Source organism: Hippoglossus hippoglossus, chromosome 1 (assembly GCF_009819705.1).
Source record: "Hippoglossus hippoglossus isolate fHipHip1 chromosome 1, fHipHip1.pri, whole genome shotgun sequence".
Classification (NCBI taxonomy): Eukaryota; Metazoa; Chordata; class Actinopteri; order Pleuronectiformes; family Pleuronectidae; genus Hippoglossus; species Hippoglossus hippoglossus.
In genome coordinates, this window is record NC_047151.1 from 10,932,668 (window position 1) to 10,949,693 (window position 17,026).

Genomic DNA, 17,026 nt, shown 5'->3' on the forward strand with positions numbered 1-17,026 from the left:
CTCACACACACACACACACACACACACACACACACACACACACACACACACACACATATATCCATATTCGTGCACAAACGCCCACTGTTGTGTCTCCTTGTGTCTCAGTGTGTAAGATTTAGGTGAAAGAGATCTATTGAATATAAAATAATCCTAGTGATGTGTTCACTGGTGTGTGAGTTGTTGTTTTCTTTACCCTAGAATGGTTCCTTTATATTGAAATACTTCATATATACATCAGGAGAGGGTCCTCTGTACGGAGTTCACCATATTTTTTACAGTCAGGTTCTCTTTCATGTTTGGAAGGGGAGGGTGAGGTGAGGTGTTGCAACATGCAACTTTACCACTAGATGTCACTAAATTCTACACACTGAACCTTTAACTTACGTCACATAGATTTCCTGGAGTCTTACTGGAAACTTAACCATAGTCACTACCAGGGAAAGGAAGTCAAATCCCCATAACGTGACTGTGTAAACAGATGTAGGATCCCACAACATGGGTAATACATGGACCACACATACTACATTGATTTACATTGATTTCCTAGAGATTTACCCCTGAAACATATCTTTGCTTTATGGGGACTTACTTTCTGTCCCCATAAGGAATACAAGTCCTTATAATGTGAAGAGATTTAGGTCCCCACAACATTCGTAATAACGGGACCACACACACACACACACACACACACACACACACACACACACACACACACACACACACACACACACACACACACATCGGATTATCCATTGAGTTCTTCAGAGGTTGCACATGTGTACATAAGCAATTGGACTCGCTTGAGTTGCCAGTCTCCGACGTCCACTTGCACAACTTGTGAAGATACTATGACCTGAATGACCAGTGACTTCCATTCATTGTACACAGCCTAACCAAAAACCTTAGTAGACTTAACCGGGACCTGTTAATGCCTATAACACTAACCAAAATTCACATCTTATCACTTACCTGAACCATCAAAACTAAATGCCTGACCTGACCTAACCCTAACTCTTAAGAGCAAGTGTTAATCCTCAAACAGCTCATTAAAATACTTTAAACATTTACACACTTCTCCATTATGCTACAAATTGTTAATTCTAATAAATGTTGTAAATACTGTTATTTTTTCGATGTGCTCAGTTACACACATCATCTATTGCACTCCTGTGCGTCCTGGGAGACGGATCCCTCACATGTGGCTCTCTCTGAGGTTTCTACGTCTATTTCCCCTCTTTATAGGTTTTTTGGGGTCGTTTTTCCTTACCCTAGTTGAGGGATAAGGACGCAGGATGTCACACCTTGTTAAGCCCTATGAGACAAATAGTGATTTGTGAATATGGCCTATAGAAATAACACTTGATTGATTGATTGATTAAAAGTGGGTCACAAAGTGAGGTCCTGAGGTTACAAAGAAATCTGCTGAAGCACAAACACACACACACACTCTCTCAAACACTCTCTCAAACACAGTCTTTTTGTTTATGTGTAGAAGTCTCGTTCCTAAGTCTCGTGATAACAGGGGCTAGGCGTGCGAATGACGCAGTTTGGTGTGCGGGGAGGGAGCGGAGCGAGCAGCAGTGTAGGAAAGAGGAGGAAGCAGCGAGGATGGCGGAGTCACACCTCTGAAGGTAAAACACTTTTATTATCACATTAGCAGTGGACGCTATGTCGCCCCCGACCCCGCCCGCCCCCCGTGGCATGGTCACGCACCTCCCCGCAGCTCACGCACGCAGTCAGCCTCTCGTTGCGGCGCGTGTGAAACGCATAAAGTGTCATTTCGCGGTGGCGAGTACGAACGCACTCTTTTGTTCAGCTTCGGAATGGCCGCTGTTTTTCACTGTGTTTTCTTTTTTTCCTCCGCTAATGTTCACCACGCAAACACCGCTCGGACACCCCGGTACAGTTAGTGGCACCCAGGCTGCGCTCGGTGGCCGCTCTGCCGGGATACGTAGCGCCTGCGCCGGGCTGGGCTCCTCCGGTGTCTCCTGCCCGTTTGCGCTCAGCTGGCTGCAGCAGAGGCTTCCCCCTCCTCGGTCGCACTCACGGCCGACGGCTCGGTCCGACTGCCGCTCTGCTCGGGCCTACACTCGCACAGTTAGCCGTGCTGAAAGACAAATCTCACCGCTGGGTGGAAGTAAACGTGTCAGGGGGAAACCTCCACACCCACGGCACCGTCTCCCACGCACAATCACAGCTGTTTGATTTATCTCCCCTCCCGGACCGTGATGTGAGTCCTCTCGCTGAAATCTTGTTAGCCGGCGGTGCTAACTTGTCCGCTAGCTGACGTTAGCAAGTTAGCAGTCTGGCAGAACTGACGTTTGCTTTGCTGTTGACGTTTAGCTTAGCTGCTTTTATTTCCTGCCTTGTTGTCAGTGGTTAGCAGGAATAGCTTGTGTGTTTCTCTCTTCTCGGGCTGGGGATATTAGACGGAGACATTCCCCTTGTTTCAGCTTCAAGGCTGACTTTGCTAATATTCGATATTTTCATCCAGCGGGAGTTAGCTAACGACCATTAGTTATCTAGTAGATGCTGGGTTAACGGTCAAACCTTATCATGTAGCACTGTCCGCGTCAATGTAGGCTAACCAGTGACTGCACAGCATCGGCAGCCTTGCTGTGTTTTCCTCGGTATTAGGTTGGTTGATTCGTCTCGGAAGGTGACCTGACTTTTCGAACATTCACCCTTTTGGTCGTTTAATCTGTTTGCAAGGATTTGTCACTGGCTCACGTAGCCATGAAGCTAGCTTCGTCCGGTGCTGTGCTGTTTAGCAGCTGGGAGCTGCCACCTCACCTATGTCAGGCTGTTTAGTCTCAAACATTAACCTTTAACATTAACAGGCCACGGTCAGTCCTTGTTGTTGTTGATTCTTGAGCAGTAACAAACTGTCAAGCAGCAACATGAGCTGGATTTTAGTCATTTCCTGAATCTGTAGTGTTATTTTGATATCACACATTTTTATATTTGCTTCACACAAACGTGCTGTGTTGTATTCTCAACATTGTTGCGTTTCTACTTTGATCCAGAATCCATTGTAATGGATCAACACAAACTGGAGAACATTAGACTGTTCTACTTGGGTCTAATGCACTGGCATCAGATGGTTTCAAGATATCCTTAATGGAAAATTCATTAGTCTCCTGCATTAGATTTTCTTCAAAGCTGTATACGAGTCAGGATTCATATTATTTGCATCTACTGAATGAGTCCTGCTAACTCAATGTAAGTCACAAAAAAGTTTTGTCATAACTGACCTGTCTGTCGATAGCTATTTCCAATGACGCCTGTAAATTGATTCCCTCACACCTGTACGGTAGACAGATGTGGGGACCTTTAAACAGAGTCTGCCCATCAGTGGTGCACTTTTTGACATTTAATTAAAGACATTTAATATGGCTACAAATTTATTCTAACATTTCGTGCACAACAAGTTATTTACATCTCTGTATAACCATTGGGGTTCGCGTGTTGATGCAATCCAGTCATTACATTCATGAACAACTAGTGAGCCCTTTCTTAAGCTTGTCATGTATGGGATAAGTCACTGAATCTCATGAATTCCTTGTTCTGTGGTTTTCTAACATAATTATTACCCATAGTTTATTCTTTTCCTCTCACTCTTGCTTTTTTGGTCTGCTGAAGACTAAACCTTCCCTGCTTTCCTTTTTTCTTTCTTTTTGTTTTCAGAAACCACTGCATTCATTTGAAAGTTGCATTAGATGCATCTGCATGATCTGGACAAACAAATACAAAGGGTTATTGCAGGGCCTACAAAGCTTGTTATCGTTGGTAAAATATCAAGAATAACATGAAAACCAAAAGTATGTTCATAAGAATTATGTAAGAACTGAACTTGCTCAGTTTGATCTTCAACTTTTCCCTCTGGTCTCATTTGTTCTTTTATTAGGTTGAAGATAAAAAGTTAGTTGTGAAATACAGGGATGAATTTATACAGATACCATTTACATTCAGTTTGTTATAAACAGAGGATACATCAGGCCAGGCACATGGAGAGTACAACCATAAAAGGAAGTTGCCTGCACAGTTTGGATTGGCCCAGCAATGAGGCTGGCCTGGCTATTCTCATTTTATGTTAATGATTATTTTGTACGTGGCTATGCCTATTCTAGCCTGTATTAGACTTGCATCTCCTTATTTATGATTTGAAAGAACAGTGGATACATTTTCTTTTATTTACAGAACACACTAGTAGGCTTTCTATCATGCAAGGGGTGCTGCTGTTGACCCAACATTTTTTTCAACCAAAAGGTCATATGACCTGTTGTTGTGGGGACTTCATGCTTTGAAGGCCACTTCTAAAGATTACTCTCAGCAGTCCTAACCTTTTCACTTAGCTCTGATCCTCAGCCAAACCTGCCTCTCTTTTTCACCACAGCTTAGCTTGTACTAGTTCTAGAGAGCATTACACAGTCACTGAGGTACAACAGAAGTGGAGGCTAAACAGAGACATTCTGGCTCAGTTCGTCATCTAAAGGGTTGTTTGTTTCATCTGGCTGCCTTTTTGAGATGTCAATTTGCAGTGTGATTGTTGCATTTCAGACTTTATAGGTGAATGCTAAATAGCTGAATGCATGTCTAGGTGGGGCTTGAAAGCTTAAAGTAATGTCAACACCCGCTTGGGCATGTTTGTTTAGTAGGAGCAAGTTGGAGTGAGGTTATGCTCAGTACATTCAGCAAATTTGTGTGGACTGGCACACGCAGTACTGCTTAACTCATTGTATGAACAACCCACCAAACCTGTTAGAAGTGTTTTACTGTCTTAGCCTTTAAGGAAGAATATTATCAAGGCTCCTTTTTCATTTGTTGGTTTCTGTTTGGTTCTTTTACATGCAGCTTACATTTCACTTTTAGCACACACCAGGCCCTCCTTAAAATTTGTTCCCATAATCGATCATTCAAATATATTGGTGTTCTTTTGCATTGTTTCCTATGGAAAATGCACGATTTCTGTTCCAAGAGGGGTTTTCTGTGTGGATTTGTAGTGGCAGGAAAGCTCTGAGTGTCTCTTTTTAGGCCCTCTGTCTTTCTAGAACAATACAAGTTTTCAACTAACAGCAGTTTATTAGAGGTGTGGTTTTCCTGCAAAATGTCACTGAAACACATGTAAAACAAGGAAGCTGCCCACCGCATGTTCCCACATACATTGCCTTCTGCGACATGTCATGGTCTTAAGTTTTTTAAATTGCTTACTTCTGTTGGAGCTCACTCACCCATTGTTCTGTGTGCAGCGCCAGTTATTTGACAGGGTGAAGTGAGGAATTTGTGAATGCTGCCCACCAGAACAAACAAACGAAGTATTGAAATTGAATTGGACTTTTAAGATCAGAAACTTTCAGACGGACCAGTCAACTGTTGAAATTAATAATACTGAGAATTTTTGTGTGTGAAAATTATATTTCTTTTTTCCCTCCCCAACAGCAAATCTTCGAGGGATTAAAAAAAACAACTTTGATGACCTTTGCAGCCTGAAAGAACTTCTGTCTGAAGGTCCTGAGATTGTATGCAGTTCAAAAACTTAAGCATGTGGACCATGGATGTCACAATCCTGCTACTTAAAAGGATTTTTTCTTCCATGGCATTTTAACAAAGCAACAAAATATAAAAGTATCCAAAAACCCTTGGATCACTGGGCCTTTATTTCAAGGATAATCATAAATGTGTGGGTCTGCACAGGGATGTTTTCTTTAAAGGCCTCCTTGGCTGTGTGTGTCCCTTTTTTCCCAAATAAGTAACCTGACAGAAGAGACTCCCATGAGCAACTCTGCAAGGGGCCCGATAACGTCGACATGAGTAGTACTTTAGGCAAAGAAAAAGATTCAAAAGAAAAGGACCCCAAAGGTGGTCCAGCAGGGAAAGAAAGGGAAAAGGAGACCAAGGCTCTGGCCGGTTTGGTCAAGGATGGAGGCAAAGAATCGAAGACCAAAGGGAAAGATGCCAAAGAAGGAAAGAAGGACACCAGCAGTTCAACACCGGGTGTTGCCTTCTCAGTTGACAATACGATAAAGCGGCCAAACCCGGCAGCAGGTACTCGCAAGAAGTCCAGTAATGCCGAGGTGATCAAAGAACTTAACAAGTGCAGGGAGGAGAACTCAATGAGACTGGACCTATCTAAACGGTCCATTCATATGCTACCCACTTCCATCAAGGAGTTGACGCAGCTCGCTGAACTCTACTTATACAGCAACAAGCTGCAGAGCCTGCCAGCTGAGGTGGGTTGCCTGTCAGGCTTGGTCACACTGGCCCTGAGTGAGAACTCCCTGACCAGTTTACCCGACTCCCTGGACTCCCTTAAGATGCTTCGAATGCTCGACCTGCGGCACAACAAGCTGAGAGAGATACCGGCTGTTGTCTACCGGCTGATGTCTCTGGCCACGCTGTACCTGCGCTTCAACCGCATCACAACAGTAGAGAAGGACATCAGAAACCTGTCCAAGCTCACTATGCTCAGCATCAGAGAGAACAAGATTAAACAGCTGCCTGCAGAGATCGGTGAGTAAGACCAATGTGTAAAGATGGTACAAAATATATGTAGGTGGATCAAGAAGCCAACCATTCTTCACGGTAACCACAAGTTATTGTGCAGTGCAAATCATATTGTGCTTATAAGGTCATCAATGTAATATCAGTAATTCACATACTATGGATCCAGCTGGATCAAGTATATTGTACACTGTCTAATTGTACTGTAAGAGAATGTTCTGGTTATAAAACTCTGCAAAGATACCACCAAGAGAAATTTGTCTTTGACAAGATGCTGTGAATATTGAATATTTAGATTTTCTGAATCAGGAATGAAAAAAGTTCTGAAAAGTTGTTGGTCCTTTGTACTGAGGCTGGGTTACTGAAAGCACTTTCATCTCAAAGTAATTAAACATCTGAGTTTTGTTTGCTTCTTTCTGCAGGGGAGCTTTGCAGCCTTATTACTCTAGATGTTGCCCATAACCAGTTGGAACACTTACCGAAAGAGATTGGGAATTGCACACAGATAACCAACCTCGACCTGCAGCACAATGAGCTCTTGGACCTACCAGAGACTATAGGTAACTGAACTCAGTATGACTCACTGACTCAGTATTTAAGGCATTATTTTTGTTTAATTGTACCAGTCTGACTCCTACTAGAGTTTTATAAAAGTTACAAATGTAAAAATGTAACAGCAAGGTTTTTTGTGTTGTCTCAGGGAATCTGGCCAGCATAAATCGCTTGGGTCTGAGATACAATAGATTATCAGCCATCCCCAGATCATTAGCCAAATGTCGAGAACTGGAGGAGCTAAACCTTGAAAACAACAACATTTCAGTGTTGCCAGAGGTAAGTAGAACTTGGAATTTAATCTCAAATATGATTGCAGAATGGTACTGAAAAATAGAAATAACAATTAGTTCCAAGCTTACTTAGTTTTTTAGCTAATATCTTTTTTTATTTCTGCGTTTGAAAAATGGAAAAACAAATTGACAAACATAAAATTCATTTTGGAACTTCAACCCCTGCTGTACCTGTGCTCCCAAATGTATTGAAATGTATGTTTTTTAAATTAATTTATGCATTGGTACACCACAACACACAGTCCTTTAAATATATTTTTGCACCAAGGACTGTGCAGAAACAGTTTTACAGAAAGGGCTGTCTTGAATGCTTGTTGTTAACCATGGGTGTGGTTTATGGTTACTAATGCATCCAGTGTAATAATCACAGCCTATAGTGATATAGTCCTCTTCTTATATTGTCTCAATAATGCCTCTGTTTCTGTACTTGACCAGGGCCTGCTTTCAAGTTTGGTCAACCTGACGAGTCTAACACTGGCGAGGAACTGCTTCCAGTCTTACCCTGTGGGTGGACCATCCCAGTTCTCCACCATCTACTCCCTCAACATGGAGCACAACAGAATCAATAAGATACCTTTTGGTATCTTCTCCAGGGCCAAAGTGTTAAGCAAGCTTAACATGAAGGTATGAACGTGTGCATATTTATCTCCATAAGATAGATTGATGCATGACCCCCTTTACACTGTCTGTTGTGTGATTTATTCTTCATCAAAATCAAGTATTATCACAGTATCGCAAGACAGTAAAACTCTCACTCCGGACATTTTGACTTTTCATAGTAGGACATTTTTATCAATGTCCCAGTACGTCATGGCACTCTGACAGTGAGGACAATAACAGGATCCCGAAACTGTAGCATCTAAATTGAAAATAACCATGAATATATTGATTTATTTCTACATCTGTGTTTTCCTACTGTGACATGTCAAACTATCTTTAGTGAAAAGGCCTATGAATTTAACCTCTGTGTCAAAAAGTAAAATTATTAGAAATATAGAATTTTTAAATCCTTAACAAATCATATTTTCTGATAAATTTAATTCTGAGGTGATAAATCCACTGTCTTGTTGGTCTTGGATCAATTTCTAATATAACTGAGCTGGCACTGTAAAGGTGGATGTAAAACGCCTAAACCGAAAACAGTCCGATGATGCATCTTCATTTATTTATTAAAAAGTTAAGCTGTTCATACATTTTTAAAAGCAGCTGGTTAGGCTAAATTATCATTGTCATTATGAGACATGATGGACATTCCGAAATAAAAGACAGCATTTAAATGTAGCACACAGGAATCTGAAGCTCCTGATGTACATTAAATACTAACAGTGAAACTGCATTGAGAGAACTACTGTTGACTTTTGCTCATAACAGCGCCTCCATCAAAGTCTGTGTTGGTGTGCAACCAGTACAGACATTCAAAAGTCCTTAACTCCTTACTTGTTGTATTTCCACCCTGGCTGTAGTTTGGATTTATATCTCCATTTATTGTAGCACAAAGTAACATAGCTGACATAGTGCACTGCTCTGCTCAGCCTCTCACACAGCATGGTCCCTGTGAAAATGTCAGTTATTTTGCTTATAAAGGTATTTCATTGTCTTCCCCAGGACAACCAGTTAACATCTCTGCCACTGGACTTTGGCACATGGACGAGCATGGTTGAGCTCAACCTGGCCACGAATCAGCTGACAAAGATCCCTGAGGACGTCTGTGGTCTCGTCTCTCTAGAGGTGAGCCTCGCGTACACACACAGTGTATAGTAGGGATTTAGCTACCTCAATGAAGAGGTTGAAAGTCTCGCTAGATAAATTTTATATTTTGTGCTAAGAATTTGAATAGAGGTGAAAGAGCCATTATCTTAACACATTTCATCCCTCATCTTGGGGACGTTCGCTGATGTTATAAACATGGATACTGACTCATGCCAATAGGTTTTGGGTTTGGTTAAAAGCTACTATCGCACAGACCTGTTTCCTCAAACCTGTAGATATATAATACCTCCTTTTACACCAACAATCAGCAGGTATACATGGGATTTTAAATGCAGGTAAACCAGCTAAAAAATGCTCCTTTCCCATTGCCAGACACAGAGTTTGCCTTTCAGTCTTTTCCCTCAGTGAGTCGTGCTCAACACCACAAATGTTTTGAAAACCAATGTGCCAGGAACTTTGCTGTCTTTCCGGTGTTGCATCTTGCACGATAGAGGAAAGAAATCTCTGTTCAGTGTTGTTCCCAAGATGTAAAAAACAATAAATACACAAACGTCATTGTCTTCACAGGTGTTAATATTGTCCAATAATCTTCTCAAGAAGTTACCACATAGTATTGGAAATTTGAGGAAGCTACGAGAGCTCGACTTGGAGGAAAACAAGTTGGAATCTCTGCCGAATGAAATCGCTTATCTTAAAGATTTACAGGTAAGTTTTTCTACTTCTCTCCTTTGGCGCTTAGTAATTGTTTTTTACAGAATATTTCACTTTTGTTTTTCGTAGAATCAATGTAGCCAACAACTAATGTCTTTTATTTGTATCCACCTTTACTTCTCACTGCTCCAGTCTTTGTTGCTTCTTATTACATTTACATTTACATAAGGCCTATTTTCAAGTCAAAGCTTAGGACTGAGACGCCTGTTAGTGGATTTGGAAAATTCAGATGTCAATAACTCCCAGTGGTGATATCATAAAAGACAAAGCAGATGAGTTTTTTTTTCCCGGTTATTTTCTTACTCCAAAAACAGTCCAGGACTTTCATCCAAGAACAAATGAGACCCTGAAACAGTAAACATCGGATTAGATATCAGTCAAATTTAAATAATACATAATCCTTATAGGTTACAGGTTGGAGATATACTCAAAGTTGTGAAGTGTCACTAAATCAAGTTAAAATGTAAAGCTTTATTCCTCTGTGTATTTACAATTATTTAAGCTTTATGGAAGAATTTCCTGGGCATTAGATATGAGGAATGGTCAGTGATTTTGTATCTTAGTCAACGATAAATAGTTTGAATATCTTGACAATCTAAGCGATCATTTTAATGTCCACTCTGTTTAACAGTTAGTGGTAAATGTCTGTCTTGTTTCAACAAAGGTTTTATTTATTTTTGCCTGTGAATTTACTTGATTCATTTTCTCACTCAACATCCTGTGTTCTCACTCTTTCATTAGAAATTGGTGTTGACAAATAATCAGCTGACTACGTTACCCAGAGGCATCGGCCACCTCACCAACCTGACTCACCTGGGTTTGGGAGAGAACCTGCTGCAACACCTTCCCGAGGAGATTGGTAAATACTAATTTCTTCCTCTACATGTTCGGGGCTTGAAAAATATTACTTTACTCCTCACTGCTTCACACAATAGCAGTGTCTTTAAGTGGTGGTAGGGAACCAGAGCTGATCACAACTGTGTATGAACTTGATTCGACTTCTGGGAGATTGGTGGGAATTGGAAAATTCTGCAACTTAGCTCTAAAAACACAATTGTGACTTTTGGCACAGAATTCTGTCAAAAATTATAATTAATTTAAAACTCTTGTTCAATTTAAACTAAACACAATTCTTTTTCAATATTCTTTTAAAGTATTCAGTTGCTCTCATATAGAAGAAATACTGTATGCTTGAAAAGGAAGCAAACCAAAATAAAATAATTTTCCATAATTCTTCTTTTGCCAAAGTTTACTCGCCTGTTAACACACATTATTAGTATTTGTTATAAACATTTAAGAAAATCGTATTCTCCAAAAACACAAATACACTAGCATTTTTTATTTTAACTGTAACGTTGTTCACCAATAAAAGCTAAACTTATCCATAAGGATTTAAGAGCTTAGCAGTCGACAGTATGTCCCACCTCTACTTTCCTCTGAGTGATTGGTCCAACCTGGTTAGGCTGTTTACTGCTGAGGTCAAAAGTTTAGATGCAGCTTAAAAAGGCTGGAGGAAGGAGCTGAAGGTGGTTGTATTTTTAGAGTATTCACACTGGACCCAGAACTTTGTACTGGTTGCGTGTTGTTCATCTGTCTTTAAGATCTCATCCACGCAGCCAGGGGTAGGACAAATAATTGATCCAACAATTTTAGTAGATTGGAGCTGGAATGGTTTGTCAATCAACCCCAGGCTATTCTGATTGTCAATTATACTAATTTTAATCAGTTTAAAAGGAAAAATCCTAAATATTTTTGACTGACGGTCAGATATGATGAGGAATTTGGATACGTCAACTTGTGTCCAAAGAATCATGGTCATTTTATTTCAGTTTTTTAAAATCCTATCATAGATTAAACAATAAACCAAAGAAAATAATCAATAGTGACTTTTTTTTTTTTCAGACCTGAGTATCATCATTTCTTTGATGTATGTATTAAGATATATTTCTATTTTAAAGTAGTGTTATAACTTCTGTTGTGATGCATCAAAACATGTGGTGTGACTGTAACAGTAGAGTAGTAGTAAGAGGCACTTTCTTGTTCCCAAAAATCCTATTTTAATATCTCCTTTTTAACTTTGCAAGAAAAAAACATTTTCAACATTTCCGTTGATTTCTCTCAGAATTATGTAAATCTTAATCAAACATTTTCACAGGGAACAATTAATGGATCTTGATGAAATATATATCTGGGACATTTAGGGAACTGATACACTATATGGACAAAGGTATTGAGACACCTACACATTACACCTACCAGAGCTTTTATGACATTCCATTCTAAATCCATAGACATGTTGGATGGGGTTGAGGTCAGTGCTATGTGCGGGCCAGTCAACTTCTTCCACACCAAACTCGCCCAACCATGCCTCTATGGACCTTGCTTTGTGCACTGCAGCAGAGTCATGCTGAAACAAAACAGGGCCTTCCCCAAACTGTTATCACAAAGTTGGAAGCATATAATTGTCCAAAATGTCTTGGTAAGCTGAAGCATTAAGATTTCCCTTCACTGGATCAAAGGGGCCCAGTCCAACCAATGGCCCTGAATTCAATGATAGAGGTCTGTCCCAATACTTTTGTACTTATAGTGTATCTATGAGTGTGTACAATGTGGTCCACCTTAAATGAAATTAAGGGGACTGTTGGGCCTTGGCTGAGGTATGTGATCTACTGAGTGTCATTCTACTTTATTCATGCCGTCTGGAGGCTGTATGTTTCAGACTGTTTCCCTGGATGATAGTTTATATCTTAACACTGCCTGCCGTCTATCCTCAGGTACACTGGAGAACCTGGAGGAACTGTACCTCAACGACAACCCCAACCTGCACAGCCTCCCGTTCGAGCTGGCCCTCTGCAGCAAGCTGTCCATCATGAGCATCGAGAACTGTCCCCTCAGCCACCTGCCTCCGCAGATCGTGGCGGGAGGCCCCTCCTTCATCATCCAGTTCCTCAAGATGCAGGGACCGTACCGTGCCATGGTCTGAGCCAAGAGCAGCTCAATCCCAGTCCCACTTATCCCCCAAACCCTTCAGTTGCTCTGCACCCTCTCGCCTGGCGCCTCCCCCCCCCCCCCCCCCCCCCCCCCCATTACGTGTATCATACACTGTAAAGAAAACAGACTCGCCACAATCAGCGTCGAGAGGGGAAGCGAAAGGAGGAGGAGGAAGAAGAGGAAAACATTTCTTTCTCCATCCTCAGGCAGAAACGAGGTGAATCTTTGGAGACTTGACTCATGTGTTCCTCCAGAGTTTATCACAGTCATTTTAGGACCCCAGCCACCCCCCCCTGCTCATCTTTCATTCCGAATCATACAAGAGGAAAAATATTTCCATCTCTTTGCCAAAACTGAAGATCTATAAAATTATATATATTGAGTAACTGTGAGCTAAGTGGCAAGTCTTTTAACCATATAAACCATGCTCCCATTGCCAATGTATTTACAGTAATTACAAGCATCTATTATGTGAGCAAGGATACAATTGTATGCAAAAACAAACAAAAAAAGTCTTTTGAACTTCACATTTACTGCTGCTGCCGTAATTTTAACTGTCATCTTGTTATATTTTCTTTTGATATTCCTTTTTTTTATCATCTTCCTCGAGATAACTTATGTTAATTGCTTCTTGACCATAGAGAACAAAGGTCTAATGATGGTGTGTTAATTTCTTATTTTCATTTTCATTTTTTAAAATCTTTTATGTTTTCTTTTTAAAAACTGTGCCTATGTTTAGAGTGATCCAGTGGTTCATGTCTAAACACAATTGTCCATGAGAATACAAAGATATAAATTATTTCAATATTTTTTTTATTACTGCTGTTTTTACTTTTAATTTTCGATGTTTCTTTTTGCTGTTGCATTAATCTGTTCAAACAGGCGATATCAGATGTAAAATAGGGTGATTGGACATCTTTTTAACAAATAGCAGCAGTAGTTGTTCAGCATTAAGCTAGTAATGTATACATATGAGAAATGCCAATCATACATGCTTGGGGAGGAGAGGAAAAAAAAAAAGTAGGTTGGACTTGAACGGGCGGCGCTGTGACCCCTCCGTCTGTGTGACAACATGGTGTTGGAAACAAGTCAAACATGCGTAGGTGATGGGGTAAGTGCTCAGAGACGCTTTTATATATGTATACAAATCCTGGTTGTTGCCTTGAGTGCAATTTTTAGTTCCGTTTACTTGTTTTACATTATCTTCAGTGTTGGGCTGCAGAGCTGTAATCCAGTTGACCAACATATCAAACGTTATCTGGTTTGAAGCGCACGGTGAGTGTATCAGAGCTTCAATCAAGGTTTCATAATAAAACATTGACAGGTAAATTCTTCTTGACAATTCTTTTTTGTTAGTACCTTAAACATTTTTTTAAACAGGGTCTCCCCAAGAATCTTAATGACATGATAGAAAATATTCCCTTGATTTTAATAGTTTTTTTTTTAGTTTTTTTTTTTATATCTCATATTTGTCCCACACTGTCCTAGCAATGCTGCTGCTCATGCACTTTTTTTTTTTTTCAAAAAGACATTGGCACCCTCTATATTTTGGCAAAAACACAGTAGCCGCTCATTGGTTATTTAGAATGGGGGCATTTTTTTGTTTCATGAAGTATTTTATCTGGTAACGGTTTATCATGTAAATTTGTATCAATTTAAATATTAATGTTGAGTTTCTCGGGACAGAATATAATAATTTTCTTTGGGGGAAGTTTTATCCTGTCAAACTGTAAAAGGGTCTGTGTGGATATGATATGGTTCCAAATTCCCATATCCTGCTTTCTCTATTGCAAGTGAAACGGCTTATCGCAGTTCAGATAATTTGAAATCAATTTACGTTTGATTGTTTATTGTATTGTTTATTTAGTGTATTCAGTTAGTATTATTTCAAGTGACTGTACATTAAAAGTCCCAACAAAAGGTAATCAAACCAAACATTTTTATTTTCTTCTTAAAAATGTGTTGCATCCTGACTATATTCAATCATGGTTCTGTTTTTGCATTGAGATGTGTGGGTCTACTTTTTTTTCCCTTTGCAGCTGTGTGTGTGTGTGTGTGTGTGTGTGTGTGTGTGTGTGTGTGTGTGTGTGTGTGTGTGTGTGTGTGTGTGTGTGTGTGTGTGTGTGTGTGTGTGTGTGTGTGTGTGTGTGTGTGTGTGTGTGTGTGTGTGTGTGTGTGTGTGTGTGTGTGTGTGTGTGTTGGCCCGGTCTCCTGCACGGGAGGCCTGAGCGATGAGCGCACCACGACTCACCTCTGTGTGGGGTCGGGTATGGCTGGTGGGAAACCATGTACCGCTGCTTCTAATTTACCAGCAGAACATATTGCTGCTTGTTTGTGGACTTATGCTGTATGAGGCGGGGGGGGGGACTGGGGGAGAGCAGGAGGTGGGAAACCATCCACCCCAACACTGATGCAGACTTTCATTTGGAAAACATAAAACCCCTGACGAGGAACGAATCCACTGACCTTTTTTTTTTTCTTTCTCGATTTCGCCCGGTGGTTTTCTCACAGATCAAATCGTTCGGAGACAACGATAAGACGACACAACAAGGTGCATATTTGGGCTTAACGCAGTTACAGTACCAGACTGTCGGTAAAAGACAAAAAAAATTGTAAAAAGGGCTTTTTCTGTGTTCATGCTCAACAACACACCGGAGGCATTGCATTCCTGGGTTTTATATAAAAGCTTTTGAAGTTTCTTTTGTGTATTTGATTTACTTTTAGCTGTAAACAATTGTGTGAAAATGCCTTCAATGAGTACTCAAGGGTGAGATGTGCATTAGGTGTGCAGCGAGAGTGCTGTGACCCATTTTTACATTCAGTCTCTGTTTATACTTTTATCATGTGCCATCCTGTGAGGTTGAGAATGCCAGTGTATGAAGACGCAGAGGAGGATGATGATGATGATGATGATGGAGGGGGGGTTAAAGACAGAAACTGAACAGGGCTAAGCGCCCGGAGAGCATTTATCAGATCCTGGAATGTAGTAAAAACGTGCTGTGGAGGGGGAGAACAGTGACTGGGCCGTTCAGTTGAAGGTGTGACCTGTTGGATCAAAGTGATGACTATGTATTGCGCACTGGTGCATCCTGAATAATCGTTGGTGTTTATTTTTCTATCGTCTGTGACTTTAAGGCCATGGCGAGCATCACAGAATCAAAGTAATTTTGCACCTTAAGCTTTCTTCTTTTTTTTCCTCCCTCTGGATCGTACAACTTGTCTTTTTCCTGCCTGGTTGTTTTGTACAGGAACCAAGCATGTTGAACACATCTTTGACATGATTTTGTCTGGGTCAGAATCAGGCGTTTTTGCATAAAGGACTTGGATTTAGTGGCTATTTGGTGTTTCTGCAAACGCTCCCTTTTTGTATATTGCAAAGGGTGTTGAAGCATTGTGTGGCAATGCTTCTCCTACTTAATCTACATTGACAAGCAGCCTTAATGGTCTTTTCTATGTGTTTGTTTGGCTATTTCTTGTGACTATGGCCACTGACTGTACTCGATGACAAGCAACTGGCCGTTACAATGTAAATTTGGATTGAGTTTATTTCTGTCTTATTTTTTCCTTTTACTCTGTACAGTAAACGGTAGACTCAGTATTACACAAATCTGTAATGTGATGAGTTTTACAAAAAAAGACAAATAGTGCAATGGAAGATGATGCCATTATGCTACCAAGTGGATGTGCATTAGCTTGCGTCTCACTTGTCTTTGGCATTAAAGGGGAATTCCACTAAAACTGACTTGCATTGTTTTTCTGCTAAAGCAGATCCTTTTTTGACAGAAATCACCAAGATATTTAGCTTTTTAAAATTGTATTTCTTTGAGTCATATCAGATTCAAGTCATGAGATCAGGGGACATTAAATTATGCGACATCAACTTTTAATTGTCTGAAATTGTTAAAAAAACATCTTGAGAGCACATAACTACATAAATGTCAACTTCTCCCCAATTAAAATGAGCCAGTTTTGGTGGAATAGCCCTTTAATGAGGAGCCGCCTGGGGTTACCCACTGCGTTCCCATACCTGAAACCCTAAATCCCACCCACACCGACTCAAGAGCTCACACACCTCTATACTATCTCCACACATGTACTTGACTGCCTTTACGCGCACCAAGCAGAACCTTTATGACCGTTTGATTTAATCAACACTGACAGATAATCATTCGCTTTTTCCTTTTTATTTCTTCCTTTAATGTCAGTAAAGGGATCTGGGTCCACGGATTGAAGCAGAGTTTTTGGGTCAGTTGTCTCTTGGACGA

The 17,026-nt window shown here is 40.5% G+C and overlaps 2 protein-coding genes across 2 annotated transcripts in view; both read left to right on the forward strand.

Annotated features, from left to right (window-relative positions):
- The window catches only part of rbm20 (RNA binding motif protein 20), a 69,520-nt gene extending 67,996 nt beyond the window's left edge, over positions 1-1,524 (forward strand). The window contains exon 16 of the mRNA XM_034598545.1: positions 1,512-1,524. The gene's annotated coding sequence lies outside the window, so the exon portion shown is untranslated. The remainder of the gene's footprint in view (positions 1-1,511) is intronic.
- On the forward strand, positions 1,514-14,162 carry shoc2 (SHOC2 leucine rich repeat scaffold protein). Its single transcript, XM_034598779.1, has 9 exons — positions 1,514-1,634; positions 5,443-6,513; positions 6,927-7,064; positions 7,205-7,335; positions 7,785-7,973; positions 8,955-9,077; positions 9,627-9,764; positions 10,512-10,629; positions 12,545-14,162. Exons 2-9 carry the CDS (start codon positions 5,811-5,813, stop codon positions 12,751-12,753), a joined length of 1,749 nt encoding a protein of 582 aa, XP_034454670.1. The 5' UTR covers positions 1,514-1,634; positions 5,443-5,810; the 3' UTR covers positions 12,754-14,162.
- The last annotated feature ends 2,864 nt before the right edge of the window (positions 14,163-17,026 follow it).